Source organism: Rhinolophus sinicus, chromosome 10, assembly GCF_057876585.1.
Source record: "Rhinolophus sinicus isolate RSI-liver-muscle chromosome 10, RSI-T2T, whole genome shotgun sequence".
Taxonomy (NCBI): Eukaryota; Metazoa; Chordata; class Mammalia; order Chiroptera; family Rhinolophidae; genus Rhinolophus; species Rhinolophus sinicus.
Window position 1 is genome coordinate 3,203,564 of NC_142510.1, and position 27,912 is coordinate 3,231,475.

At 48.6% G+C, this 27,912-nt stretch overlaps 2 protein-coding genes across 6 annotated transcripts in view; one reads left to right on the forward strand and one right to left on the reverse strand.

Annotated features, from left to right (window-relative positions):
• Positions 1 to 27,779, forward strand: part of GPR139 (G protein-coupled receptor 139) — a 33,544-nt gene extending 5,765 nt beyond the window's left edge. Inside the window, exon 2 of the mRNA XM_019751652.3 lies at positions 23,661 to 27,779. Within this exon, the coding sequence (XP_019607211.1) occupies positions 23,661 to 24,595 (935 nt within the window). The 3' untranslated portion in view covers positions 24,596 to 27,779. The remainder of the gene's footprint in view (positions 1 to 23,660) is intronic.
• Positions 1 to 27,912, reverse strand: part of IQCK (IQ motif containing K) — a 348,027-nt gene that overhangs the window by 157,127 nt on the left and 162,988 nt on the right. For all 5 annotated transcript variants that reach the window (XR_016022511.1, XR_016022509.1, XR_016022510.1 and 2 more), the window contains one exon: positions 14,130 to 14,333. The gene's annotated coding sequence lies outside the window, so the exon portion shown is untranslated. The remainder of the gene's footprint in view (positions 1 to 14,129; positions 14,334 to 27,912) is intronic.

A 27,912-nucleotide genomic window follows, 5' to 3' on the forward strand; every position in this document is an offset into this window, starting at 1 on the left:
CACACACAGACTCCAATTTGAAACCGTCCCTCCAAGGTGCACCTCCTTCTCCCATGTAACCTGTCTGGCCCCTCCTTACGCACATTTGGCCTTAAGATCCCTTTTATCTTAGGTAGAGAAAGAGCACTGCACAAGGAGCCCTGGATTCCAGGCTTGGCTCTGAAAATACCTTACTGGGTGACCTTGGACAAATCATTCTCGATGAGTCTGTCATAGGCCCAGGAGAGCCAGGCTCTGCTTGTGTAGCTCAGTTGGAGACGTGGCCATAAATAGGACACAGACCAGTGAAGTCGTCATCCTGGACTGGCCTTGGGCTGGAGTCCAGACCAGCAGCTTTGTAAGCCTCACCCCTGCACTTTCTGTAATGATCCCCTATGTGGTGTCTGCTTTATTAAATTGAGTGTAAAATGCATTGCATTGGAACGGAATGAACATGCATTTGAATCCTACATCTTACTCTTGTGTGCTGTGTGACCTCAGATATGATACTCCACCTCTCTGAACCCCCGTTTTCCTTTGCAAGAAAGTGGGCGGTCAAGTTCAGCAGTTAAGCAAAGTGGCCTCTGATATCAGACTGCCTGCGTCTGAATCCCGGCTCCCCTACTTCCGAGTTTGTGACCTTGGACAAATTTCTCACCCTCTCTGAGCCTCGGCCTCCTCATCGATGAGATGGGATCATTATAATACCGATCTCATAGGGTTGTTTTTTGAGGATTAAATGAAATTGTAAAAATGCTTCTCACCATTCTTGGCACGTGTTTGCTCTCATATAGAGCAAGCGTTCGATAAATGTTATTAACCTTCTGTGCCCCGCATTGCTGCTGTGGAGATTTGAGATAAAACATGCAAAGGCTGAGACATGCTACAGTCCCGCGCACACTGGAGGCACCCAACAAATAGTAGGTGGAACTGCTTCTATTGTCCAACAAGTCAACCTTTATACAGAGGTCTTTTCCATAAACGCACAATTGCACTCAAAGGGCGCCCACCAGAAATGAAAATCCATGCCCTGGAAAATGAGGAGAGAAAGATCCGATGGATTAAGCAATCCATTCCATCACAAGCCTAGGGAATTTGTGCCCCTAAGAGAGTTGCCAGTGGTTCAGTGAAACCTGCAGAAATAGCACCAGTCCAGAACGTGAGATGGTCTGCAGCTAAAGCTGGGAGAGACGGATCAGTACCACGAGAGAGACAGCCTGATGCTGCGGCCGGGTCAGAGACAGAAGGGACAGGGAGGTGGACACAGATCCAGCCAGTGAATGAAGTTCCCTGTGGATCAGACGCGAGTGGGCGACACTGATGGAGGTGCCAGCCCTGCAGAGGGCACCACAAAATACTGGGGGCAGCGGAGGGCAGGTGTCTTGAATTCAAATACCTGCAAGGGCCAGTCAGACAGTGTAAAGGAACAGACAGGTCCAGTTTTAAGAAATGCCTCACCTACCCAGAGAATCAGGCTTCCCAGCTGTTTTTCTGAAAACTTGTGGCCCTTTTGCTCTCATTTTCCCTCCGTGATTGAGACCTGTGTTCTGCAAACACTACACCCTCCTCTTAATAATCGCCGGTACTTATGTAGCCCTGACCATGTACCGGGGAGTCTTCAAAGCACTTTACATGCATTAACTCATTTAACTCTCACGACAACCCTTTGAGGCATGTATCATTATTATGCCCATTTTTCAGATGAGAATGTTGAGACACTTACCCAAGGTCACATAGGTAACAAATGACAGAACAATATTCGGTTCTGCTGTCCAGCTATATCATAAGCAAATGGCAGCACACACTCAATGACAGCTGACAACCGACACTCAGGCTGGGCCAGGGGTTGGAGGCGACAGATGATAGGGAAGAACGGGGACTGAGGGAGTTAGCTTTCCAGCCAATGGCCCAGTGTTGCCAAATTGGTCAAAAGAATTTAGAACTCCAGATTTTTATATGAAATGTTCCAATGTTTCAATGTTGGCAACTAATTCAAAAATTGTAAAAACACTATGCAAGCCAGCACAGCGTGAGCCAAATCAAACATATCTGCAGGCTTGCTGTGGCCCGCCAGGCTGACAATTCACAAACGCCAGAGTGGGCAAAGCTTTAAGCACCACCAGGAAACACCAAGGGGGTCACCGGGTGGAGAATAAAAACAAGATGCTAGAGGGAGGAACAAAAAAAACAGAGATGGAGACTCAGAGCACTAGGTAGCTACCTAGGAACAGAACGCCGACTCAGGACACTGGGGATCTGGCATGAACTGGAAGGAAAGTTCCAAGGAGTACCACAGATTGCATGCTGACCATGTACTTGGAACACAGACCCACCACACTTGGGAAAGGGATGAGCCCCCCGAAACTGGCAGCATGGTACATTAGGATATAGGCTCAGTGGTCCCCAGAGTTTGATTCAAATTCCAGCCTTGTGGCTTCCTAGTGATGGGGCTCTGGCAAGTTGTTCCAACTACGCTGAGCCTCAGTGTTCCTCTCTGCAAAATGGGTGTAACAGTGCCTTTCTCACAGTGTTTATGGTGTGGACAAAATGGGACAATGTGTGGCTGGCACAATGCCTGCCTCTCCGTGGCTGCTGTTTTCTGATGAGTCTAAACACCCCTGTTTCACAAAATGACACTGTGACCTTACCCAAAGTCACAGGGCTAGGAATGGCAGAGTCTGAACCAGAACTCAGTGTTTCCAACGCTTACTTGGTTTGCTCTGCACAAAATCACACTGCTGGTCTCTTAAGAGGAAGCAAAGTGATAGGAAATCGAGGAGAAAGAGGCTGTGGCATTTGGGAGCTCAGACTGATCACCCAGCTGTTGAGGGGTTTTGTTGTTCCTGTTGTTGTTTTGTGTATGATTCTTTTAGGTGGGACAAGACTGCATGCTGCGTTCAGTCCCTTTTCAGTCTTCTTAACCGTTCTGATTCCATCAGGAGGAAAGTCTCCCTGGGTGCCAGTGTGTCTTTCACACCTTTTCACGCCTGCTACATCTCCCTGCTTAACAGACACAGAGTAGGCCTAGGACTGATACCTTGGCAGGCAGCAGAGTGACATTTAATGTCTAGCTAGAATTTAGTGTCACTCTTGTATTGTCACCCTGTTTATCTGTAAAGCTACCTTCTGTTTATGACACGGAGGCGGGGCTGTGATACATCCAGGCTGGGCCGTCTGGGAGCCCCCAGATAGGCCAACTGTGGAACCAAGTCCCAGGTCATTTCAATCCATTTATTAGGTTGGTGCAAAAGTAACTGTGGTTTAAAAGGTTAAAAATTGCAACAACCAAAAATGCAGTTACTTTTGCAATTACTAATACAATTAAAATCTGATAGTTCAGTTTTTGGAAAATAAAAGGTGGAGAAGACCAGCCTGATCAGAAACCCAAATAAACATCAGCAGTCACCTGTGAAGAGATTGCGAGGGAGAGACATGGTAATAGGAGAGCTTTGCACAGGGGCACACGCCCAGACGGGGAGGCCAAGGAAAGGTCCCTCAGGAGGAATGATGGAAACCTGAAGACTGAGGAAGGAAGAATGGCAGGAAGTGGGTGAAGGGAGCAGGCAATGGCCCTGAGGCAGGAGGGGACCTGGTGAACATACATCAGGGCAGAAAAAGGGCAGAGTCTGCAGTGCTAAAAGGCGGGGTGGGGGCGGGTAGAGACCAGGGTGTGAGACGCAAGCAGGGGGAGACAGGAAGCCAGAACTTGACAAAAATCATGAAATGGACCCTGAGCTCAGACCACACACGCTACAGTGAAGGACTGATGTACTGACCAGCGATTTCCTTTCTTTCCCCTCATTTGCTAGAATGTGTGGCGGTCAGTGGAGCTGGGGGATTTGCTTTTCTGCCACACATATTTCTTATCATTTTCAGTTTAAACGCAGAGCAAACTATCAGCCACCTCGGAGGGACACACACACACGCGCGCGCGCGCGCGCGCGCGCGCCCCTCCCACAGCCAATGGCCTGGAGATGCGGTTCTGGCTGCAGCCCTTTGCTTTCAGCACTCCGGGCCTCACCACCACAGTTCAGCTCCACATAGCTGCTGCCTCTTAAAGGAAAAGCAGCAGCTTCCCTGGAGGGTGGTGGAGCCGAGCAGTGGTTGGAGAGAACCCAGGGGCATCCTGTGCCCTGAGGAGGGCGGGGCGGGGCATTCCTTAAAGGAATCGCAGGGCCACGCTCTGGACCCTCCCAGATCACGGCTCCCATATCATGTCCCCTCTCCGCACCCAGAAAAGAACTCTCCGCCCAGCCAGAGGGCATCAGGGAGAAACACTGGTTTGGGAATGAGGCACACTGGTGCAACGCTGCTGTAATAGCTGTGAGGTCCTGGGCACGTCATTCCCCTTTCTGAGCCTCAGCCTCCTCATCTAGGAATGGAGGTGATGATACCACTTTATTCACGTAACACAGAGACAGTCGTCCCCCCTTACCCGCAGTTTCCCTGAGCACAGTTTCGGATACCCGCAGTCAACCGTGGTCCAAATATTAAATGGGCGATTCCCAAAATAAACAAGTCACAGGTTTTTAATTGAGGCCATTCTGAGTAGTGGCGAAATCTCCCGCCGCCCCGCTCCGTCTCACCCGGGACGTGATGCGTCCCTCTGTCCTGCATCTCCATGCTGTACACGCTCCCCACCCGTTCGTCACTTAGAGGCCCTCTCCGTTATCAGATGCCTGCCACGGTATCGCAGGGCTTGTGTTCAGGGACCCCTTGTTTTACTTACTAACACCCCATTCACACAACTTTGATTACAGTATATTGTTATGATAGTTCTGTGTATTATCGCTGTTAATCTCTTATTGTGCTTCATTTATAAATTAAACTTTATCATAGGGATGTATGTGTAGGAAAAATATAGAGTGTATAGGGTTCGGTACTGTCTATGGTTTCAGGCATCCACGGGGGTCTTGGAATGCATCTCCCGCGGATAAGGGGGGATTTCTGTATCCAGAGCCCCTATCATATGCCAGGCACCCATGTAGGCACAGCGTTGGGGGGGCTTGGAGAACAAAGAATGCAGAGAGATCCCTTCTTAGGCACACAGTCCACCAGGGGCACCAACCGCAAACAAGTAACCAAACGCACAGACCACCTTAGATACTGAAGCGTGCTATCTGGGTAACAAAACACGGTGAGGCGGCAGGGGACAGGGTGGCCAGCAGATGTCTGAGCTGAGACTAAAATAATGAGAAGGGGCTGGCCATGGAGGGCATGCCAGGCCGAGGGGCCAGCAGGGAAAAGCCTGGAGGGGGGAATGAGCTGGCACAAAGGCAGACCAGTGTGGCGGGCACACAGTGAGCAAGACGGAGGTTGGCAGGCGACGAGGGGGAGAGGTCCGCTGGGTTGTGTGGGCCTCATGGCCCACAGTGAGGAATCTGGGTTTTCACAGTCGGCCTCCCCTTCTGCGGGTTCCGTATCTGCAGATTCAATCAACTGTGGAGCGAAAGGACGAAAACAAAAATTTCCAGAAAGTTGATCCCCAAGCCATAGAGTATAACAAGTGTTCACATAGTATTGACATTGTATTCGGTACTGTGAGTAATCTGGAGCTGACCGAAAGTCTACGGGAGGGTGTGCGTAGGTCACCTGCAAACAAGACACCATTTTACATATGGGACTCGAGCATCCGAGGATGTGGGTATCCGCAGGGGGTCCTGGAACCAACGCCCTTACAAATACCGTGGGACGACTGCACGCCAAGTGCTGCAATAAGACACACGAGCCTTTGAAGCCGATGACATGATCTAACCGGACTTTGCCGAAGGTCTGTCTGGCTGCTGTGGAAGGAAGAGATGGAAGGTGGTGGGCGGGAAGCAGCTGGGAGGGTGAGAAGGCGGCTGCACTGGGGGCCTCTGGCTCTGGCAGGAGAGTGAACAATACCGTGGGGTGCCTGGCACAAGATGAGAGCGCGGGTCAGAGGTCATGTTCACAGCCTCTGACACCCATTCCTGCCCCATCCACCATGACCTCGGCCTCCAAGTAAAACAGAGACAGAGAGAGAAGCCAGCCGACTAATGGTGTCCTCAGACACCAGGACGTCTGTAGCTGCCTCGCCGGGGACCATGGACAGCGGCATCCGCAGCACAACAGAGAGCCATCATCTTGGCCGTGGCGGTGGGCAAGCCCGGCTCATGACCCAGCTGTCAGCTGCCAGAGTCCTGAACAGAGAGAACGCAAAAGCCTGGACAAAAAGGAAAGGGTCCCCTTTGGCACTGCTATTTGACAACTGAACAGGACAGCGTGCAGGCCGGAATGGTGAGGGATGTGGTCACAGTTCTGCTGACCCAGATTCCAGCAGGAAGAAGGGAGGATTGCCCTTGAGAGTGAGGGCAGACTCCAAGGGCATCTTGAAAATGGGCAGAGAGAGCACGTGGGAGAGGGAAGAGAAGGTGCTTGCATCTTCTCAGAGTAGACCTTCTGGACAGACCAGGACGGCTCTGGGAAACGAGACAGAGCTAACATTCAGACATAAGCTCATAAAACTTCAGACTACGGAGAAATGTTCAAGGCTGGCAAAACTGACCTCGCCCGGCTATGACCCAGACCCGCACAGCCAAAGCCTCCGTGACGTCAGCACAGTCCCCACCTGTCCCCACTGTGTCCCCAACACAAATATTCTTTTCTTATACCTGGCCTGCTTCTCTCAATTACGTCCCTGCCTTGCCGCTGGAGGGTTGTGAAGTTACGGTGTTAATGCCTTCCTCAAATTTGACTATGTGACACCCCCCCACACACACACACACACACACACACGCATTTATACATCACACTTCTGGCTTCATCTCCTCTTCCCGAGCACTCTGCATGCTCTCCTGCAAGAATGGAAATTGATGAGACCTAGTTTGAGTTCCAACTGGACTGTCTAGCTGTGCGCAGTTAGAAGAGTTTTTGTCTTAAGACTGACAATTTCCTCTCAGATCCCCTCCTGGGCTCTCTAGGCTGCAGTAAGGACGAGGCTCCATTTTGGGGGGTCGACTTTGTGCCAGGGGCCCTAGGGGACAGCGATGGGAAAAAGGACAAAGGTGACCATGAAATGGTCCCTGCCCTTAAATAACTCACACTCTAGTTAGGTAGAAAGGCAGAGCAATCATCGTAACACAGTGTGACACGTTCTGTAACAGGGGTGAGGGCGAGGCATTTAAATTCCTGTGGGGACTCACGTACCTCTGCCTGGGGACATCAAAAAGATACTGAGTTAGGCTGTGAGCTCCCAATAGTAGGCATGGAGTCAGTTTTCTCTTTGACTCCAATACCCTCTGGTGGGCCTCGGCATGTAGTGAGGGGCTTGCTAAGTACTGGAAGGGAGGGAGGGAGGGAGGGAGGGAGGGAGGGAAGGAGGGAGGGAGGGAGGGAGGCAGGCAGGCAGGCAGGCAGGCAGGCAGGCAGGCAGGCTGGATGGATGGATGGATGGAGGATGGATGGAAAGATGGATGGATGTATGGATGAACAGATGACTGCCTTCTTAATCCATAAATGTAATTTCCATACTAACATGGGCGAGACTGAAGATAGTAGCTTGATCATAACTATCTTCTTTATCATCACCATCATCTTCCCACCACCACCACCACCACCATCACCACCACCACCACCTATCGCGCACTTACTCTGAGCCGAGCACTAGCTCAAACCCATTGCCCACGTTGCCTCATTTCACCTTCACAGCAATGCCTGGGGGGTGGTACCTCTATCATCCCCATTTGGCAGATGGGAACTGAGGCTCTGAGAAGTAAAGTGACCTGCCCAAGGTAATTCAGCTACTGGCCAACAGAGCTGAGATGTGACGAGCCTGCGCGTCACCACTGTGCTCTGTGCTTGCCGTTGGGTCTGCTGCTGACATTGGTATGCAGGGCATTGGAAAAACCAAATACTGCGTGTACAGACCTCTGTCTGGTCAGACTGCCAGCCTGGTCTTTGCAGACGCTTTGGGGGACTAGCCTCCTGACTATGGACTCTCCCAGCGTCCCCACTGCCCTCTCCCCGAGCACACGACTTGATTACTTAAAATTATTTGTAAGCAAGGACAGACAGGCGAATTCCCTCTCTACCCCACACCTCACCTACAAAATGAAAACTGAGTTGCCTCTTTTTTCTTTTTCTTTTTTTGAAAGTAGGAGATTGTGATAAAAACAGTTCCCCTGAACACTCTGTCGTCTTCCAAATCCTTCCGAGGTTTCCTTTATCAGTCATAAGTGGGCTGAATCTCAGGCAAGTGCCCAGAATCCCAAGTTCCAGGTCAGGTGGTGTTTACTGACCACCTGTTACGGGCCAGGCTCTATTCCTAATGCTTAAAAGGCACCATCAATAATAGCCATTAATATTAATGAAGTGTTGGCCAATATGCAAAGCGAATTCAAATTTACAAAGGGCTTTCTCATCCATCATGAAACAAGCTCAGCAGAGTGCGATCGCTTTCCAAGTTACTACTCGGAAGGCAAGGCTGAAAACCAAAGCTGCATCCTCAGACCTCAAAGCCAGAGCTCAGTGTCCCACTAAATATACAGAGCTGTCCAAGGCTGGGATGACCCCCAAGATGGAGCCACCCCCCTGAATCCTGCTAGGACTTCCTATTATTCAGGACACTGCCCAGTGGGAGAATGAAAATAAACTACTGTAATGTGAAGATTGAAGTGTGATGTTCTAGAAGGAAGCCCCAGACCACGGGACAAAGAGGAAGGCATCACCCCAATTCCTGGGTTGGGGAGCAGTGCTGGGAATGCAGTAGGGGCTACCGGGGCAGACCTTCTGCCCTGCTGTCTGGCTCACCTCCTCTTTTCAGGGACCCCTATGCAGTGTGTGTTTCTACGTCATACACACGCACTGAACATGTCCTATGCTCTTGAACTTTGGTCAAGGACTGGGGATGAGAGAGAGAGAGAGAGATGAGTGAACTTAACGCATGCTTTCAAGACATGTACTGTCCAGTGGGCAAAACACATAAATTGAAAATTGTTAGGTTGCACCATGTGAAATTGTCACTATTGGGCCATTTGTTTACCTTTTTAAAAGACCACTTTATATGGTTCAACCTTGGACCCCATAGTGCAGTAATTCGCTGCTCTGAAGAATAGCTCAGGATGACGTGGGAGCCCCGAACCAGGGGCCAAAGGCTGTGTTCGTGCCTCCTCCATCACCACATCCCCACAATAGCAGTTTCCACGGCTGAAAATGGGATAGCACGATCGATGGTAGAAACTAAACTAACAGTCATTTACCATAATTATAACTAACGCTAGTTGAGTTCCTACTGCCTGTTGGGCACTGTTTCGAGTACTTCTAACCCCATAAAGTAAGTCCTAGTCTTACCCCACTCTACAGATGAGGAAACTGAGGCACATGGTAGGTTGTGAAGTGGCTCAAGGTCACGCAGCTGGTGCCATGGCAAAGCCAATCTTCGGCCCCAGACATCAGGACCCGGAGCCTGTGTCCCATCTGCTCAGCCGTGCTTCTGCTCAGGACACTTCTTTGGTTCTAAGATCACCGAGGTGCCTTACTAAATAGTTACACGTCTTATTTTAGTTTCCTACCTTATCATTTGGGCTAAACCGCAGGTATGGATTCTTTATTAGTAGCATTATTTAAAATCAGTTCAATTAGTTTACCAATGGTATTTTATGAAGCTGAGGAAAATGGATTGAATTTTTGAGCAAACGCGGACAGAGAGTTTTAGGAACAGAGGGGCGGGGGGCCAAGGCAGGGCTAAGAAGTCCCTGCAGTAACCCAGGTGTGACATGGTGACGTCTAGACGTGGTTGCTGCGTCTAGATGTGGTTGCTGCATCTAGACAAATTTACCAAGTGCCTACTATGTGTCAGGTACTGTGCTAGCTAGCTACTAAGAATGTGGCGTAAAACAAGACGGACAGATCCCCCCTCCCAGAGCTCCCCGTGTCAGGATGACCAAGGAAAGAGAAGAGACAGGGTACGTCTAAGAGGTAATTATATAAAGAATTAGCTGGACGCGGTCTTATGGGTGTGCAACAAAAAATGACTGCAAGTCTCAAAGCCTGGCAGTGTCATTGATAATGACCAAGAAATTGACTGAATTTGTATTAGCTTCCGAAATCTATGACAATCTATTCATCTGAGAAAAGCAGACGAGAGCAATGAAATTAGAATTTTTCCTTTATGAATGCTTTTGAGCGTGAGGATTCCAGAGAAATTAGCCAATATTTTAATTTTCTGCTATCTCGCTCCTCGTTCCGATACGAATCAGACCACCTCTGATAATTAACATGGGTCTAAACGCTTTTGCAGTTTGCAAAGCCGCTTCCCGGGCGTGCACTGTCTCCTTGAGCCCCCACAACAACCTTGGGAGTTTGCAAAGCAATTTCACTGAGGTTATCACACTGGATTCTTGAATTCTCATGCCTCATTTCCCCGCGGCCCACATGCCAGCGACGCCTGTCATTTTACTGTTCTGCAAACACAGCACGCTTTCACACTTCCTTGACTTTGCACTTATGGTTCCCTCGGCCAAGAAAGAAGCCCTTCCCTTCCTTGTTCAACCAAGAAGTGCCCTATTCGTTCCAGGAAATGCTGGGCAGGCAGGGAAAGGCCTTTGTTCGCTGGGGCAGCGAGGAAGGTCCAGGCAGCCCGGACCCAGCAGAGAGCACCCAATGATGGCACCCACATAAGGGGTAGACCAGCAGGTGAAGGGCCACAAGTTCTGTCCCGCAGCTGACTTAGTGTCATTCAGGCCTTCTGCCTTCTTCAACAGTGGAGCAGTGAACACTTTGCAGCTCGACTGACCTGAGGTCAAGGCCAGGCTTTGTGACTTACTAGCTGTGTAACCTTGGGCAAGTGTCTCAAGCGAATCCTAAATTTCCTCCTCTGCAAAAAAGATCCAATAATACCCACCTTTCACATAAGGGAAGTCGCGGCGACTATTGAGTGTAAAACGCGTGTCAAGATTTCTAGCACATCATGAGAGATTTCTAAATGGAAGCTCTTGTTTCGGTTATTAAGACCACTTCCTTCACAGCAGAAAGAGGTATAGAATCCGTTATCATCAGCACCATTACTGCTACAGCGGCTGTGATTATTTGCATTCGCCCTGATTGCTAAAGAGGAAACAAATCCACTTTCTGCTCCTACGGACACTTTCCCTGCCGTCTCTTGGAAATGATAACGGAGGCGGTTTGTTTCATCACAGACAGCGGCACAGCAAAGCGTGAGAGGCATCCACCCGGCATCACGGGTGGCTGGACCGGCTCCTTCATGAAGGACAGACGAAGTGGATACAGGGAAAGGGAACTGAATAGGCGAAGGCCCAGAGGCTGGAGAGAGAGTGGCTTACTGCGGGAGTTTGAGGTACAGTGGGTCCTCTTAGCTGGGACAGACAGTAGGCAGGAGTGAAATGCAATGGAGAAGGGAGCAGAGGCCCCAATTCCCGTGGTGTCTGCTCTGCAGCCCACACTCTGAGCACTTTCTGTGCATTCACTTATTGAGTACCCACAATCAGCCCCATCTGACAGAGGAGCATGTGGAGGCCCAGAGAAGCCAGGTAACTTGCCCAAGGTCACACAGCAAGTACGCATCAGATCTGGATCCAAGGCTCGTGCTCATTACTCCCGCACCAGGAAGGCACTGCTGCTTTTTCTGTGACATTCAGGCAGCTGTCCCAAAGCCAGAAAAGAAACAGACCCTCCAGAGTCACGAGGAAACAAGCCACACCCAGCTGGGTCCCATGGAAGCTGCTCTCTGTCTGGCCCTGCCCAGTGTACAGAGGTTGGTTTTGAGAAGTTCCCAAACAGAAAACCATTTCCATATAATTATGCCTCCTTGACCTACATGTCATTCGGCTGTGTGCACGAGCTGGAGGCACAAAAAACAATTTCTCCAGCCAGAGGAAATTGCTTCCCGAGGTCCCCAGGTAATTGGACATTGTCTTCTGGGCATGGCCTGTTCCCTGTCCATCCACTTCAACCCCACATCTGCTGGGAGAATGGCAGTCCCACGGTGGAACAGAACGTCCACCAGACCTTGGAGAGCATGCAGCCGGTGACATGCCTGAGAGAATTCTCCAGTGTTCTTGAAAATCCAAATGCCATGGAACTTTCCCCTGCTGGCCCGAGAGCGGCAAGGGGGTACGTTATGCAAGAAGCCTTACCCCTCAGCATTTCTGCTGGCCCCTGGCAAATTCTACAGACGAGGGAGCTACAGTGCCAACCGCGTTTGAAAGTTTCAATGAGGTGCACAAAGGACTCTCTCTGGTCTTTATCCCTTGCCCCCTACACATACACCCCGTCTCCCTTCAGGAATGTCTGCTGTTTGCTACAGAAATAATAAGCATCTTCGTTAGGAAAACCCTTTGACGTTTATAACCTTTCCAAGACTCTCCACTGCCGCCGGACAAAGCCAACTCAACCTGGGCTGCAAAGCCACTGAAACGGTTAGAATTGATGCTGCTGTTTCTCTTCCTGCTTCCACCAGACCCTCCCTCCCACCCGTCTCTCCCGGCTGGGGCAGGCAGATGACAGAAATGAGGGGGGCTTGGTGGGGACCTGCTGAAGTTCAGGGCAGCCCCATGTGCAAATGTGGGCCCAGCAATGGCCCCCCTCTGATTTTCAAAAGAAGCACAAATCCTCAATTGGATGTGAAATAGTGCAATTTGTAGTTATGGCAACTGATTGAAAAATCTTACAAGACACATCTGCACCCCACCCAACTTCTGGTCTGTGACCTCAGTTCTCTGCTGAACTTCCGGCTGTGCCAACAACCACCCTCTCTCGCTTGCCTTTTGGCCTTTGCACATTCTGTTCCCTCTCGTTGGCATGTTTTGCTCCCCAATCACTTGATTTTACTGCATACATGCCACTTCCTCCAAGAAGCCTTCCATGATCCATGATCCTCTAAGGTAGATTGTTAACCCTTCTTAAGTGCTCCCACAGCTGTGTTCTGCTGTTGTGGGCCTTCTCTCTGGGTATCCATCTGGCTTCTGCCAGGCTAGAAGCTCGAAGAGGGAGCTGACGGTCTCAAAAAGATCTCTCTCACACATTGAACACTACATTAATTTCCAATTGATTTCCGATGACCCCCTGATCACATGACCTAACTCATTTTCTGCAGTAAACCTTTACTAACTCCCAGTCTACCCAAAACTGTTAACCAGCCCTTCAGCATGTCTGATGCTGTGTTTATCTCGACCTGTTGTTGTTCATTCATTCATTCATTCTGTCCACACATATTTATTGAGCACCAACTACATGCCAGAAACTGTGTAAGACGTTGGCAATGCATTAATAATAATAAGCAAAACGGACACACTTCCTGCCCTCTGGATTTCTAACCCACCTCACAGTAATGATGGTAAAATTTATACAGCATGCCTGGTACCAGGCGCTGTTCTGAGCACTTCCCTGTATTATTCCATGTAATGCCCGTGAAAGCCTGTGATGGCTGCCATATCGTCATCCTTTTCATAGAGGAGTAAACTGAGGCACAGGGAAGTTAAGTAAGTTGCCCACAGTCACACAGCTGAAAAGTCGCAGAGGCAGGTTCGAACCCTCGCAGGCAGGACCCAGAGTCTGTACTCTCGGCCACTTGTCTTTCTGGGATGACACTGGGAGGCCCTGACGTGCCTTCTGGGGTGTCTATACTAATGCAACCTGGGTCGGTGGGTTAACCATAACAACATGCTCTGAAACCTTTGCACATAGTAGCAATTTTTTTCCCCCAGATGTCACATGTTACCACTTTTTCTTCTTCAAAGTTGGAGACACTTGATGCACGACGCATACTAGAAAGCAGCCAGGGATGCAAAGTCAACATTTCATTGCTACTGTTTCTATGTGGCCTGAGCTATGGGGCACCCAGCTGGCGTCCCTAGGAAGAGATGCCTTAAGGATGGAAAGGCAGCTGGGTCTCCTTTGCTCATGCCATTACTGGATGGTAGTGCCCACCCCCATCTCCTCCTTCCTGCCTCTGTGCTGCCCTCCCTAACCCAGATGCCTAAACGCATTGCCACTTTGCCTCCATGGGCCCCCCAAAATGCCTGGTCCTGCTGGGTCACACTTGCTGCTCGGTCGTACAACTTCTTCCCTTCCTGCGTCCCTCCCCTGGTGACCAGCCTCCGCACTGTGAATGGCACAAAGCACATGCTTTCTGAATGAAAGCAGACGACCCAGAAAAATGTGTGACTTACCCAAGGCTGCAGGGCTAGCAGGCAGCAGAGCAGAATTCCTCAGCTCAAAGCAGACTGGAAGCTCCACGTGGACTCAAGCCGCTTCCATGTTTGTGCATCGCTGCATCCCCAGGTCTGGCTCTGCCTGGTGCGCAGTGGGCAGCTCAGTGTTTGTTGAACGAATAAGTAAGCAGCGACCTGCTTTAATTCTTATGTTGTCCTTGCCTGAAAGGAAGAAGACCAGCAACAGAAAATGAAGGCTTTGTGTTGGCTGCGTTTTGTATACACAATTGATAAGCTATTTGCCCGCAGCTAAAAATACCTACCCCTGGCAGCCATTGGGAGGCAGATGGATGGCGCTCGGCTCGGGTCATTTAATCAAACAGCGACAACCCGAGTGGGGCTACAATTAGCCTCTGACACCCCAGCGAACTCAGATGGAGAGCCCCGGAAGCCTCTGACTTCCTGTTAGTCCCCAGGCCCCCAGGGACCATCACCCTGGGTCCACAAAACAGCAGAAACAAATGAGCACCCTGTGCATATAAGGCCGTCACAGCTGGAAGGGAGGGATGGGCAGAGAGGGCGGAAACGGAGCCCCCAAGAAGAACACGAGGGAGAACTGCCAGTGGGGAGCGTCCCTTGATATTGGAAGGGGCAGTGGACAGGGTCTCGGTCATGTGCCCAGGACTTCAAGAAAATGATTAGATCCTCGGGGGGTGGAGATGAACTTAGGATCGGTCTCTTTATCCCCTACTTATCCCCAGGGGCTGAGGGTGGCGGGTATTCTCAAAGACTCTACAATTCCTCTGAAGGGCATTCTTCCCCCAACTTCCCTTATGCCACATACATGCCAACTGATATGCACTGTTTAAAGGAAAAGGACAGAAGGAACGAAGGAAGGAAAGAAAGGAGGGAGGGAGGGAGGGAGGGAGGGAGGGAGGGAGGATGAACTTGTCCACTTCTATTTAATGGTCAGTTCCCTCTAATGGGCTCTAGAGTCTAATAAATTGGTTTTGAGTCCTGGGTCCAGCTCACACTTGATGTCTGATCGGGCTGGTCTCTCACACCACTGAGCCTCAGTGTTCCCATCTCTATAATGGGGACAGTAACAGTATCTATCTCCTAATGTCGTGTGAGGATTAGATTTCATGATAGTAAAACCTCTCGCAAGTGATCCATTTTATTAAGCAAGTGCTTAATAAAGGAGACCATTATTAATAATTGTACTAGTTATTATTAAGTTGGCTCAGCTCTTGAGTAACAAGTATCGTGAATGGGAGAACTGGAAGAGGCATCTGTGTGCAACCTCGGTCATCTTAACCCTTATAAGCCTCAGTCTTTCTCATCTATACTAAGGGGAGGAAAATAGTACCTAGTCTATTAGTAAGGATTTAACATAGGGTATTTAATGTTAGACATGACATTACATAGTATTTAATACTCTAGATACAAAGTATACTTCATGCATATGAAGAAGTACCTACTTTATTAGTAAGGATTTAACGCTGGATACTTAACATAAGATATAATATTAGATAATATTGAATATTCTACATAGGAAGTACACTTCATGCATATGAAGATGTGAGCTCAGGGCCTGACACAGAGTAAGCACTCGATGGCCATCAGCTGCCCTGACGGGATGGTGGGGACCTGCCTCTTTGCCTTTAGACACGCTCTTCACCCCTCCTGCAGAAACCACCCCCTTGCCCTGTCTGCCCGTTAAACTCCCCACTCACCTTCACTAGATGTGAGCTATGATACTATCGTGATTTTTACCGCTTAACTGGCCCGTTTTGTAGATCTGGGAACCGAAGCCCTGGGAGGGGAAGTGGCTCAGCCAAGGACACACATGGTCTATGTCAGAACCTTCTCCCCCGTGACGCATCTCCTAGCAGAACTGGCAAGTCTAAGGACCCTTCACTGGCTGAGTCGGAGATGAGTCACGGGTCTTTTCTACAGCCAACTGGCCCCTCCTCAAGAAACACCAGGAGAAGCTCCTGCCCACATTTGCCAGTGCGTTTTCCTCCACATCAGGCCTTCGCCTGATTCACTCTGGCAACGGTACAGGACTGCCCATCGTACGTGCACGTAGTAACTGTGACCACGTACCGCACGCGCTCCCTGGGCCAGGCTCTGAGCTAAGAGCATCGGGTACGTGATTCCTTCTAATCCGCACAGCAGCCCTCAGAACCAGACACCTCCGTTACCCCATTTTACTGACGAGGAAGCTGAGGCTCACTGCGTTGGCGCAATGTGCCCGGGTCTGCCAACCAGAAACATGCAGATCTGAGGTGCTAACCCAGCTCTGCTACAGTCCAAAATTCACGCCTCTCATTTGAAGAAGTCTGTCCTTTCTGGTAACTTACACTCTGCGTCTGCTGGACAACCAGTCACCTCGAGTCCCCATCTGTCTCTGTGGCAAACCCCCAGAGCTGAGAAAACACAGCTGCATCCATCACTTGTTACAGAACTTGCCCCCGGATGGCACCATCTAGTGCTTTCAAAATGCTTCTTTGACTTGCCAGCTATGCCACCTTGGGCAGGTGGCTAACCCTCTCTGAATATCAGTTTCCTCATTTGTAAATTGGAGACCAGGGATTACACCCTACTTACACTGTTATCCTCTTAGAGTTTTCGTGAAATCAACTTACTTTTTACATAAACTGAACTTATTTTATAAGCAGGCTTTCATCACTACCCTACATGGAAAAAACAACATTCTTCTAATACCATTAAAACTCAATGCATCACTTTTAATGTAAAAAAGTTCGTCAGCAAATCACATAAAACCATTCCATCTATACAAGGCCTCCAGCACACAGTAGGTGCTCAATGTATGTGAACTGGAGAAGTATGGTTTGGAAACATTTGAGTCTGTTGGCCGATGTGAATGTGGTTTCCCAGTTGAGACCTGGCAGTTGTCATGGTTACCCAAAGAGGCTGCCCCTGGTCCGAAAGCCAGAACCAATCTTGCAGTCAAGAGAAGGCCAACTCATTGGCAAGGCTGGCTCCAGCCCTGCAGCAGGAGGCTGACTCACTTTACCATGGCCCTGGCACGGCCGTCATCTTAGGTCTTGCTGACTCTTCATCTGCAAGAGGCAGCCCTGTTTGGTCTACTATTTCTGATCCACATTGCTTTGTTAATTTTTGGGAAAAGCCAGGAAGGCTGCACCACGGATCTGGGGCCCAACACCCTCATGACAAACCCACAACATTTGTTCGACCACGGCAGACATCACCAATCCATGGCAGCATTACTACGCTCAGGCATGGTTGTAAATTTCAGCAGGGCGCCCAACAGCCACTACCAATCGATTGAAGATGAACCGTTTTCTTGCCATCCCTGCCTCACTCAGGCTGTGCTCTCACTCTTGGCATAAGACCCAAGAAAGGGAGATTCAAAGAAAGGAGGAAACACTGACCCTAGCTCTGAAAGAATCCACTCAAGTGCTAAATGTGGTGACAAATGGGTCTCCACAAGAAAAAAAAAAAAAATAGCAAACATGATAGTAAAGCTCCAAAGAAAATTAGGTATCAAAATAAGCACTAAAATTTTTAAAGAACGTCTATTTCAGAGAATGCAGAGACAACTGAGTTATCACGCAATGACGGCTCTTAAGGGTTTAGTTCCATAGATAATGACCAATGAGCATGTCCAGCAAGCAGTGAAACAAAGTGAATGTGGGGGGTGGAATACAGTTGCAGCTGGAAGGATGAGGTCAGAGGCGAGGGACAATGTCTGAATAGGGTGACAGGGTTGTTAGTGCCTGGAATGACCCATGCAGGGAAACCAAAATCTTCTCTGGGCTCCCTTGAGCTCAGACTCTCTCCTACTCATCTCTGCTTCCAGCACTGGGCCTGGCCTCTAGTTCAACAACTGTCTGCTGAACTGGCCAGGAAAAAGTAACAATAGCTCACGTTTACGAGTGCTCACTAAGCTAAACCTTTTATACATTATTCCTACAATAACAACAACCTTTGAGGGTACTACTTGTGATGGTGCCCATTTCACAGATGTAGGAACTGAGGCTCAGTGCGATAAACCACTATACTTCACAACCTCTTCCAACTAGGATAGGTTCTTATGTGTCTGGATAATTTGGGGGGTGAGGTTCAGCCTGCAAACAGCAAAAAGGCCAAATGGCCGTTGGGAGCCCTTCCGGGAACCTGGAAGCCTTTCCCGCTCAGGGACAGCCTTTCCCGTGGGGTGGGGTCCCAACACCTGCCCTCCACTGCACTTGCCCACAGTCAGTTTTGTGCCCTAATTGCCAGAAAGACTCCACATGCCAAGTTTCTGCCTTGGGGAAAGTGGAACAGTGGGAAACAAGGGTGGCACTGGCCAGCTGGCAGTGCCCACACCATGGGACAGCTGCCCTCAGCAAATCCTTCCCGGCTCCTCTCCTGGGAGCCCTCAGGGCAGAACTTCCTGAAGACCTTCTAGCACCGTCTGCAGAGGCCAAAAAGACTGAATGCCGAGTCTCGCCAGCATCATCTTTTTAGTCCCCGTTCCTTCCACCTCAGGAGTGGAGCAGGTAACAGGAGGGAGGTGCCAACCTCCAAGAGGTGAAGTCCCATCACGCAGTTCAGTCTCCACTGCCCAGCAGATCTAAACAAGGGCAGTGCTGAGTGCTCACTCAGGAGGCTTCCGTACTGCTTTTCCTAACAGTCTGTCTGTCCTTGGGGCATCTCCTGGGAACAGCTAAAAGACCACCCCTGGCGCCAGGGGTCCTTGTACGTCTGCAGAATGTGAGCTGACTCTTCTAGTGCAAACGATAGGCAACTGGAAGGAGGGGGGATGTAGCGAAGTCACAGGGGGTGATGGACAAAGGGGTGAAGGGTCTCTTGTCGGGAATTCACAAGAACACAATTTAGGTTGCAGACAAAGGGGATTTGCAGAAGGTCATCCCAGGAATTTAATCAGCCCAGATAAGCAATTCTGTCCTCTTCTGAAGGCCCGCGTGGACTGAGCAACTGTGTTGTCAGGGGCCCGCTCTGTTCACATAACTGCTGTCAAAATCAGAAAGTTCTCCTTGGTGTCTAATCTAAATCCTCTTGTAGCTCCAACTTGAGCCCTTTTCCTTACAAATTCGCTTCGCTACCTTTAGGAAGGGACAGAGGGAGGGAGAGGAGGGGAAAATAGTGTGTGACCCTTTAAACCAGCATTTCTACTTTGGGGAATTTATTCTACAGAAATATGCAAAGGTGCTTACCGAAAAATAAATAAGCCATGGGTAAATATTTCATGAATATTATTGACATGGGGGGGGGAAATCCATGATTTATTTCTAACTGAAAAAAGTCAACTTGCACAACAATATTATTGTAAGATCTCATTTTGTGGTGACAATCTTTATCCCTAATTATCCTTATAATTATAGGCCTGTAAACATCCTGGAGATATCAACACCAAACGGTTAACAAATCTCTGTCCTGGTTATCTGTTGTTGCATAGCAAGGCATTTCAAAACTTCGAGGCTTAGAACCACCACTGATGATTGTTTGTCACAGCATTTGGGCTGGTGACACTCACCTGTGTGGCTCTTGCTGAGGCTCTCCCCTGCCTTTGCAGCCAGCAGGCAGCTGGGACTGCAGTCACCTGGGGGTTCCACTGAGCTGGCTCAAGATGGCTCACATGGCTGTTGGATGTCAGCTAAGAGCTCACGTGGGGCTTTCGACCCAAGTCCCATGGCCTCTCCATGGGGCTTGGGCTTCTCTCAGCTGAATTCCAAGAGGGAGCACCCAACAGCAAGTATTCAAAAGACCACTTGTGACCTGGGCATGCAGTGTCACTCCTGCATAGTAAATTGGTCAGAATTAAGTCACAGGACCAGCTCCAACTCCAAGGGAGGAGACTATACAAAGGCGTGAATACCAGGAGGGGTGCCATGGGTGAGGCTAGATACTGCATTACCTCTGGAAAAATGGGATTGGGGCAGACTTTCACGTTCTAAGTAGTAGCTAAATGTATAAACTCAAGAGACAAGAAGCCTGGTTTATTGTGCTGGCTCACCACTTGCTTGCTGTGTGACCTCCAACAAGTTACTTAACCTCTCTGAGCCACAATGCTCTTAAAGAATAGTGCCAATCTCATAGGGTGGGGGGTTAAGAGTAAGGGATTAATCTTGTGTGTAAGAGGTTTAGAAGTGCCCTGTACACAGTGAATGCTCCATAAAAGTCAGCTAACAATAATATAATTATATACACTGATATAACTCTAAATTTTTTACAAGTGTATTTTACTTTTATAATTGAAACAACTAACTTTCAAAGAAAGTTAAGTTTTCTTAAAAACGTTCTTAAGTTTTTAAGAAAAAAAGAAAACAGAACAGCACTCAGAGGCGTAAACTCAGAACTCCCAGCCAGTGCTCTGTTCCAGCTGCCTCTCCCAAGGGCCCTGCAGAGACCTCTGAGTCCTCAGGGACACAGAAAACACCTCTGGAAGACCTTGACCCTTTCCCTCTGCACTGAGACCGGTCAGCGCTGGGGTCAGACGGCCCCTCCGGTGTTCTCTCAGCCACTCCCCAAATCCTCTCAAGTTTGAGCACAGGAAGCCGCAAAGTACAGGAAATGAATCCCTGCAAGAATAACCAAGAAGCTTTGCAATCACAAAACCCGGGCTTCATGCTCCCCAGGAGCTAAACCTGTTCAATGACACTCCCCACAGAAAGGATTTGCGTTCTAGAAGCACTGACGTTTTGACGGAGAGTTCACTGGGGCCAGCTCAGATGGGATCGGTTGAGTTTCCACAGCAGACTCCCGGGTTAGTTAGTTTGAGAGAAAAGCTGAGAAATGGAATTTCAGGCAGGAATAGACTCGGTTTCTTCGCTTATTCACCCATTCTAAACACACACGGACTCTGTCAACACCACTCTGTTTCTTTGGGGGGAAATGTGCCACTGTGGAAATGAAAGGATTTTTTGATGTGGGGAATTACAGCAAATGTCGGGCCTTAAGAGTTGAAAACGCTACCTTCTCATTTCTTTTTCAGGAAATCGATACCCAGGCATCGTTCCCCTGTGGGTCTCTACGGCTCACACGTCTTTCATCCCAAGGATTTCCTAAGTGTTCTTGATGCTGCCTTGGGGGGTTGGGGGGGGGAATCTACCTGTATGAAAGGAATGGGAAGGAAACTCAGTGTCTGCCAGTTAGTTTCTCAAGAGCGGCAATGACTAGAAACTTACGGAAACGTCAAATGTGAATACCTAGCAATTTTGTTCAGAGGTGATGATTTGCTTGACTTAAAACATTAATTAGATGGGGCGGAAACATTTTTAAAGAGTTTGGATATGGAGAATTTTGAGCAGCACACTTCAAAGCTTCAAGTGGGGAGTGAGACACAGTGGTGACATCACTCTCTGCAGAACATGCATAACATTTTTTCCGGGGACACCCCAGAATTTATTCATTCCTACCTCCTCAGAAGCTGGGAGGGGGTCGGCAAGGTGGGACAGGAGAGAGAATGTGGGCATTGCTTAATGTCTAGAAAAAAAGAGGTTCTGAGACATGCAGGTACTTTTCTAAGTCAAGGGCAACCTGGGGAACGGGAGCCACTTTCCTCCAGCTGAGAACCCTTCCCTGTGACCAAAAATCCACAAAGCAGAATTTCATATGCCTTCACGTCAGACAGAACCAGAGTCACCTTCTGGCTCCCCCACTCACTCACCGTGTGGCTGTGGGCAAATTACCTAAAAACCCAAGCCTCAGTTTCCTCATCTGTAAAATGGGGATGATAATAGGGCTGATAAGAGCCCTTCTTTCCGTTCCATGAATACCAAGCTCATTCCCACCTCCAGGCCGTTGCACTGGCCATTCCCACTGCCTAGAATTCTTTTCCCACACATTTTACATACACACGTAGACTCACGCATGTCTATGTAATGTGCATATTCGCAGACATGTTTGTGGATGTGTATGTCTGCATGTGCGTGTATATAGATATGGACATATATAGACATCTGCATGTATATCTGCATAGATATGTCTATATATTTATGTATATGAATATATCAATTGCAGTTAGTATACAATGGAATGAGAATCATTAAAATGAGTGAGCTAGATCTACAAGCATCAACAAACAGAGGTCTCAAAAACATAATGTTGAGTGAAAACAGCAGCATGTTGAATGGCGGGTTCTGTGAAAAAGAAAGTAAGAGTTTATTATGAACACGGCCCTGAAGAGTTGCTGCACTGTGGCTGCCTGTAGGGAGAATACGACGGAAGGCGGGAAAGAATGGGCTGCAGCAGTTTCAGAGAGGGCTTCAATTCTACAGTGTCGTTTCCTTTCTAAGAACTGAAGCAAGTATGTTCTGAAGCCAAATGTTAAAATGTGTTCAATTTGAGTACGCCAGGGTATGCATATTACAAGACATTTTTTTACATAATAAACTATCGTATAAGATTTTTAAAAGAGACAGATGCCAGCTCTGTCGCTGGACTTCAGACAAGGGACATAAATTCTCTGAGACCCTTGTTTGCAAAGTAGGATTAGCAGTGTTCAAATTTCAGGGTTGACTGTGAGAATTAACGAGAATAAATGTGCAGAATGACTTCCAGATAGTATATCCATTGGCATACCATTTTAGAGTGAGTCCCCAGTGGCTTTCCAGATGTGTCTTATTCAGAGACATTTGGTTTTAAAACTGATCAGAAATTAAGTGGATGCATTTTCAAAACACATCTGACCCGAAGAAAAATAACACATCACTATTATTTATGCAAAAACTCTACATACGCCTATTATATGGACATACGTAAGCATAGATTATTTATTAACTGTGATTGCCCTGATGGAGGGGTACGTGGGTGGCTGGATATCAAGAATAGAGGGAAAAGTTACTTTTCTCTGCTGTTATTTTTAATTATGTACTATGTGTAGATTACCAACTCTAAACATAAATATATTAGGTTGGTGCAAAAATAACTGCTGTTTAAAAGGTTAAAAACAACTGCAAAAACCGCAGTTACTTTTGCACCCACCTAATAATTTATTTTTAAATTAACGTAACGGTCATGATCTTTTCTGCTCCTTCGGTTTTAAATCCCCCTAAAAAGGAAAGGACCTGAAATCCCATTTCTAAAAAGGTTCTTACGAGGTCGTATAGTCCAGTCTCCTTCCTGAACACATGCAAGCAAGAAAAGCCACCCCAGCCCCACCTTTTCCATGCAGGCGGATGAAAGAGCGAGTCTGGGGTTGGGCGCCGGGGAATCCAGGTTTAGTCCCCGTCACCTGGACTTCCTGTGTGACTCTAGGCGAGTTCCTTACACTCTCTGAGCCCCCGTTTCATTCCTGAAGTGAGGACAAGGGCAGCATCCCCTGTCATGACTGTGTGAGCAACAAATAAACTACAGTGTGGGCACGACACTGTGTCACACTGGTACCCGGCTGTTTGCAGGAGGTGGGACTTGCAGTGCAGAGGTTGTCCTTGCAAAGCTTGGGTTCTGTCCCTGGGCTTCCAGGGGGGCGCCCAGTATACACACACCCGGGGCCCCACAGCCACCAGCGGGCACCTTGCTTCCGAGATCAAGCAGATTCTCTTGTGTCCGCAGCCAACATCCTGACGGTCATCATCCTCTCTCAGCTGGTCGCCCGCAGACAGAAGTCCTCCTATAACTACCTCCTGGCCCTGGCGGCCGCCGACATCTTGGTCCTCTTCTTCATCGTCTTCGTGGACTTCCTGCTGGAAGATTTCATCTTGAACTTGCAGATGCCCCAGGTACCTAACAAGGTCATAGAAGTGCTGGAATTCTCCTCCATCCACACCTCCATCTGGATCACGGTGCCGCTCACCGTCGACCGCTATATCGCCGTCTGCCACCCGCTCAAGTACCACACGGTGTCCTACCCAGCCCGCACCCGGAAGGTCATCGTGAGCGTCTACGTCACCTGCTTCCTGACCAGCATCCCCTACTACTGGTGGCCCAACATCTGGAAGGAAGACTACAGCAGCACGTCCATGCATCACCTCCTCATCTGGGTTCACTGCTTTACTGTGTACCTGGTGCCCTGCTCCATCTTCTTCACCTTGAACTCCATCATCGTGTACAAGCTCAGGAGGAAGAGCAACTTCCGCCTCCGTGGCTACTCCACGGGGAAAACCACGGCCATCCTGTTCACCATCACCTCCATCTTCGCCACGCTCTGGGCCCCCCGCATCGCCGTGATTCTCTACCACCTCTATGGGGCGCCCATCGAGAACCTCTGGCTGGTGCACATAGTGTCAGATGTCGCCAACATGCTGGCCCTTCTGAACACGGCCATCAACTTCTTCCTCTACTGCTTCATCAGCAAGCGTTTCCGCTCCATGGCGGCCGCCACGCTGAAGGCTTTCTTCAGGTGCCAGAAGCAGCCCGCTCAGTTCTACACCAACCATAACTTTTCCATAACAAGTAGCCCCTGGATCTCGCCGGCCAACTCACACTGTATCAAGATGCTGGTGTACCAATACGACAAAAATGGCAAACCTATAAAAGTATCCCCATGACCGCAGAGGTGTGGCACCCCGTGCCTCTGTCTAATCCATTTCGAGATGGGAGGGTGGCCCCACCGAAGGCTGAAGAGCGCTCCTTAAGAGCGCTCACCTGATTTCCTGTCTTCACAGACTGAGCAACTCTCAAGACTGGTAGACGAGAAAAGACGGAAGGGAAGGAAGAAAAGCATGAATCTTGTTTTCATTTGTGCGTTTACTTTCACCAAGTCAGTGACCGCTCAAGTTCCTGCCAGTGTGAAGATGGTACCACCGAAGGTTGTCATCACCCTGTGGCCAGCAAGGACACACAATAGAGAAGTAGTCTGTGACTTAGCCTTGGCACCATCCAGTCACTGGGAACCATCATTCACGTGACACGTCACACCGCAGTAGCACCGTAGCTGAGCCCACACTCTTCTTCCAGGAGCTGAGATCATCCACCACTTCCGTGTTCTGTTCCCAGCACCTAACAGTGCTGACCAACTCGGGATTTTTCCGTGGTGCCCTTTGTCCTAGACAGGGTTGTGGTGTTCAAGTGGCCCTGGCACCCCTCGCTGTAAAGTGACACTGTGGGGACATCGTATTGAATCCCATCCAGACTGTGGCCCGGGTTTCTGTGGAAAGACCCCAAACCAACATAACTCTGACCCTCAGACCTGAGGTCTAAGATGCTGTCTTTCTATTCGCCACAATGTATAGATGTTTTTCTATCTCCTCCAAAACAAAGACCCTGCCTGGTGCATGGGGCAACAGGAGGATTTCTTGAGCCCAGAAAAACAAAAAAAGTAAGCCCACTCTTGCCATTGTTTCGATCCACCCATGTCAGCTGTATACAATCCTTCAACTCCCAATAGCTTCCGTGCTGCGGTACCACTCAAGCTTCCTGGAGAAGCCTTTTACGTATCGTGTTGCCAGCCCCGCCTCCTTGCTTGCTGAAGCCCTTACCAAATTGCTCTATTTGAAGTGACTTCTGACCTGGGTTTAATTTTCGAGGGTCAGGAACTGTAGCTGTCCAGGTGTGAAGGGAGACAGTCTCCACTCTGCCCCCACGGTCCCACTGGCTTTCCAGACACAGTGGACATGGCAAGATGCCCATGCTGTTTGCTGGTCGGCCCTTTGATGCACGTGGGCTCAGAAGGGTGGTGCGAGTTTTCCGTAAAGCTATCTAACCAAGATCCTTTGCAAAATGATAAAATCTGAACTTACTTATTTTCCCTTTGCCTGTCCAAGGCCAGGGGGTAATTAACAGGCACTTCCCTGGGAATTACCACAAATGTGCGCGCACACACATTGGATGGTATTAGGCTCCTAGAGATGTGTTTTGAAAGGGAAATCCACACTGGAGTTCCTCTTCTTTCGCCCTTTTTTTTTTTTCCTCTCCCAGATTTCTAGTATTTGAAATTGTCCCTGTTCTGGAAGAAATTTTCCCAAATGATTTTGGAATTTCATAACATCTTTGGTGACCAAACAAAAAGCAGACAGTCCACCTGGAACAAGTGCTTCCGAGGGCTGGATATTTACTGCAGTTTTGTTTCTAAATTAGAAGCCATGTCTACCTTCTTTAAGGGAAATTTGCAATCCATGAGTACGGTAGAAAAAGTCCCAGGGTAACACGAGCCCTAAACTTCAGCCAATGCCCTCGGTACTAACTCAGTATAATTGTAAATCACGTTAGTACCCATGATCCTTTTCAAATCCTCCGTCTTTTCCATGATTGCAACGGGGGCTCATCTTACCCAAAGATTAGATTCTAAAGTCAGGGCAAAAACACAAAACTCCGGCAGAGCCAAAGTTATTTACCTCTGCAAAGTCTTCAGGAAGAAGCCCTGTTGGAGACCATAATCAATCCCGTAAGAAACCTAACACCGCCAGGTTTTCCTGCAGCAATGGAACCGTTTGCTGTTGTTCTGGCTGAGGACGGGACAGAGTTGGGGACCGTATTGTCTGAGTCTAGTGCACCCGACAACATTAGGATCACACTGGGGCAGCCAGGTGCTCCGACTAGAAGAGGTTCACAGAAGTGGCCTGACTGAGAGACAAGCAGATTTGTGGTGTCCCCCATGTCACTCTCTCCCCAGGGCATATGCGCATCAGGCGAAATGGTGGACAGACTCCCCACATCTCTTAACATTGCTTTTCCCTCCATTTCTTTTTTGCCAAGCACGTGTCGTCAAATGTGTGTCCCTTTCACGCGTGTGTGATGTGATTCCCCCACGCTCCCTTATGAACGGACATTAACCAAAGGCTACCTACACTGAAAATGTATTATCTATTTATTTTTTAAACGCATAGCTCTGAAAAAAAATGCTAATTGGGGCTATACGTGAATGAGTTACAGTGCAATAGCGATAAAGTTAAGGAATTGTTTTCAGAATGTATGTAAGACGGAAGAGTATATGTGGATTTCAGTGCTGTCTGCTCCACGTTTTTAATTATATATAAAAGTTAACTGTTGATGTTTAAAAAGTCAAAACTGGTGTGCATTTGGAATGTTTTCCTCGAACACTCATTTATTACTTCTCTTCAAAACAGAGGCTGTACCAAGTAGTACCATGGTCTCTTTTCCTTCTGACTATATTTTATATTTTGATAAAATAACATTTAAAAGAGGTCTGATTCTTGTGGCACTTTTAACAAGTTGCTGTCTTCTGGTTAAAATGTACATGAATGCCCATGGGGTTAGGCTGATATATATCTCCTAAAACTGATCTCAGATAATCGACCAACTTTTAATTTATTATTATTTATAGTAATAATTGTGGACAATAATTAAAACAGTTTTAAAAAAAACAAACAACTTTTTAAGTCTTTCCCTTCAGGCCAGTTTTGGAAATAAAGCCTTGAAATTTGAAGCCTGTCACATAAACAGCTGCTGTTGGTGGCACTTATATAACTGCCTTATGTAGGGTGTTTGTGATGCTTCCTTCAAAGACTGTCAATTAGCATCTCTCTTGGTGTGTGGCGTGTGTCCCTACTTGGACGTGCAGTGAGACTACACGTGTGTACACGCGGTGTCTTTTTTATTGAACAACACAAGGACGGAAGTGTCTCCTGGGGAAGGAATGAGGATGACAGACAAGCCATCGCCGGCAGACCACGGAAAAGCATCAACCTCCACTTTGCAAACTCTGCAACTGGAGAAGGTTACTTTGCACAGTTGGTACCTCTGGTCCAACATGGGGGCGGGGGGAGGGAATAAAAGGGAAGGGAATCTGAAGGGAATAAAAGACTCCAACATTGGCTCTTCCAGTTCAAAGAACGGAATAGAGTATTACCATAGAAAAACAGTACACGCTCATATTTTCTTAATTAGATAATATATTGTGTTCGGA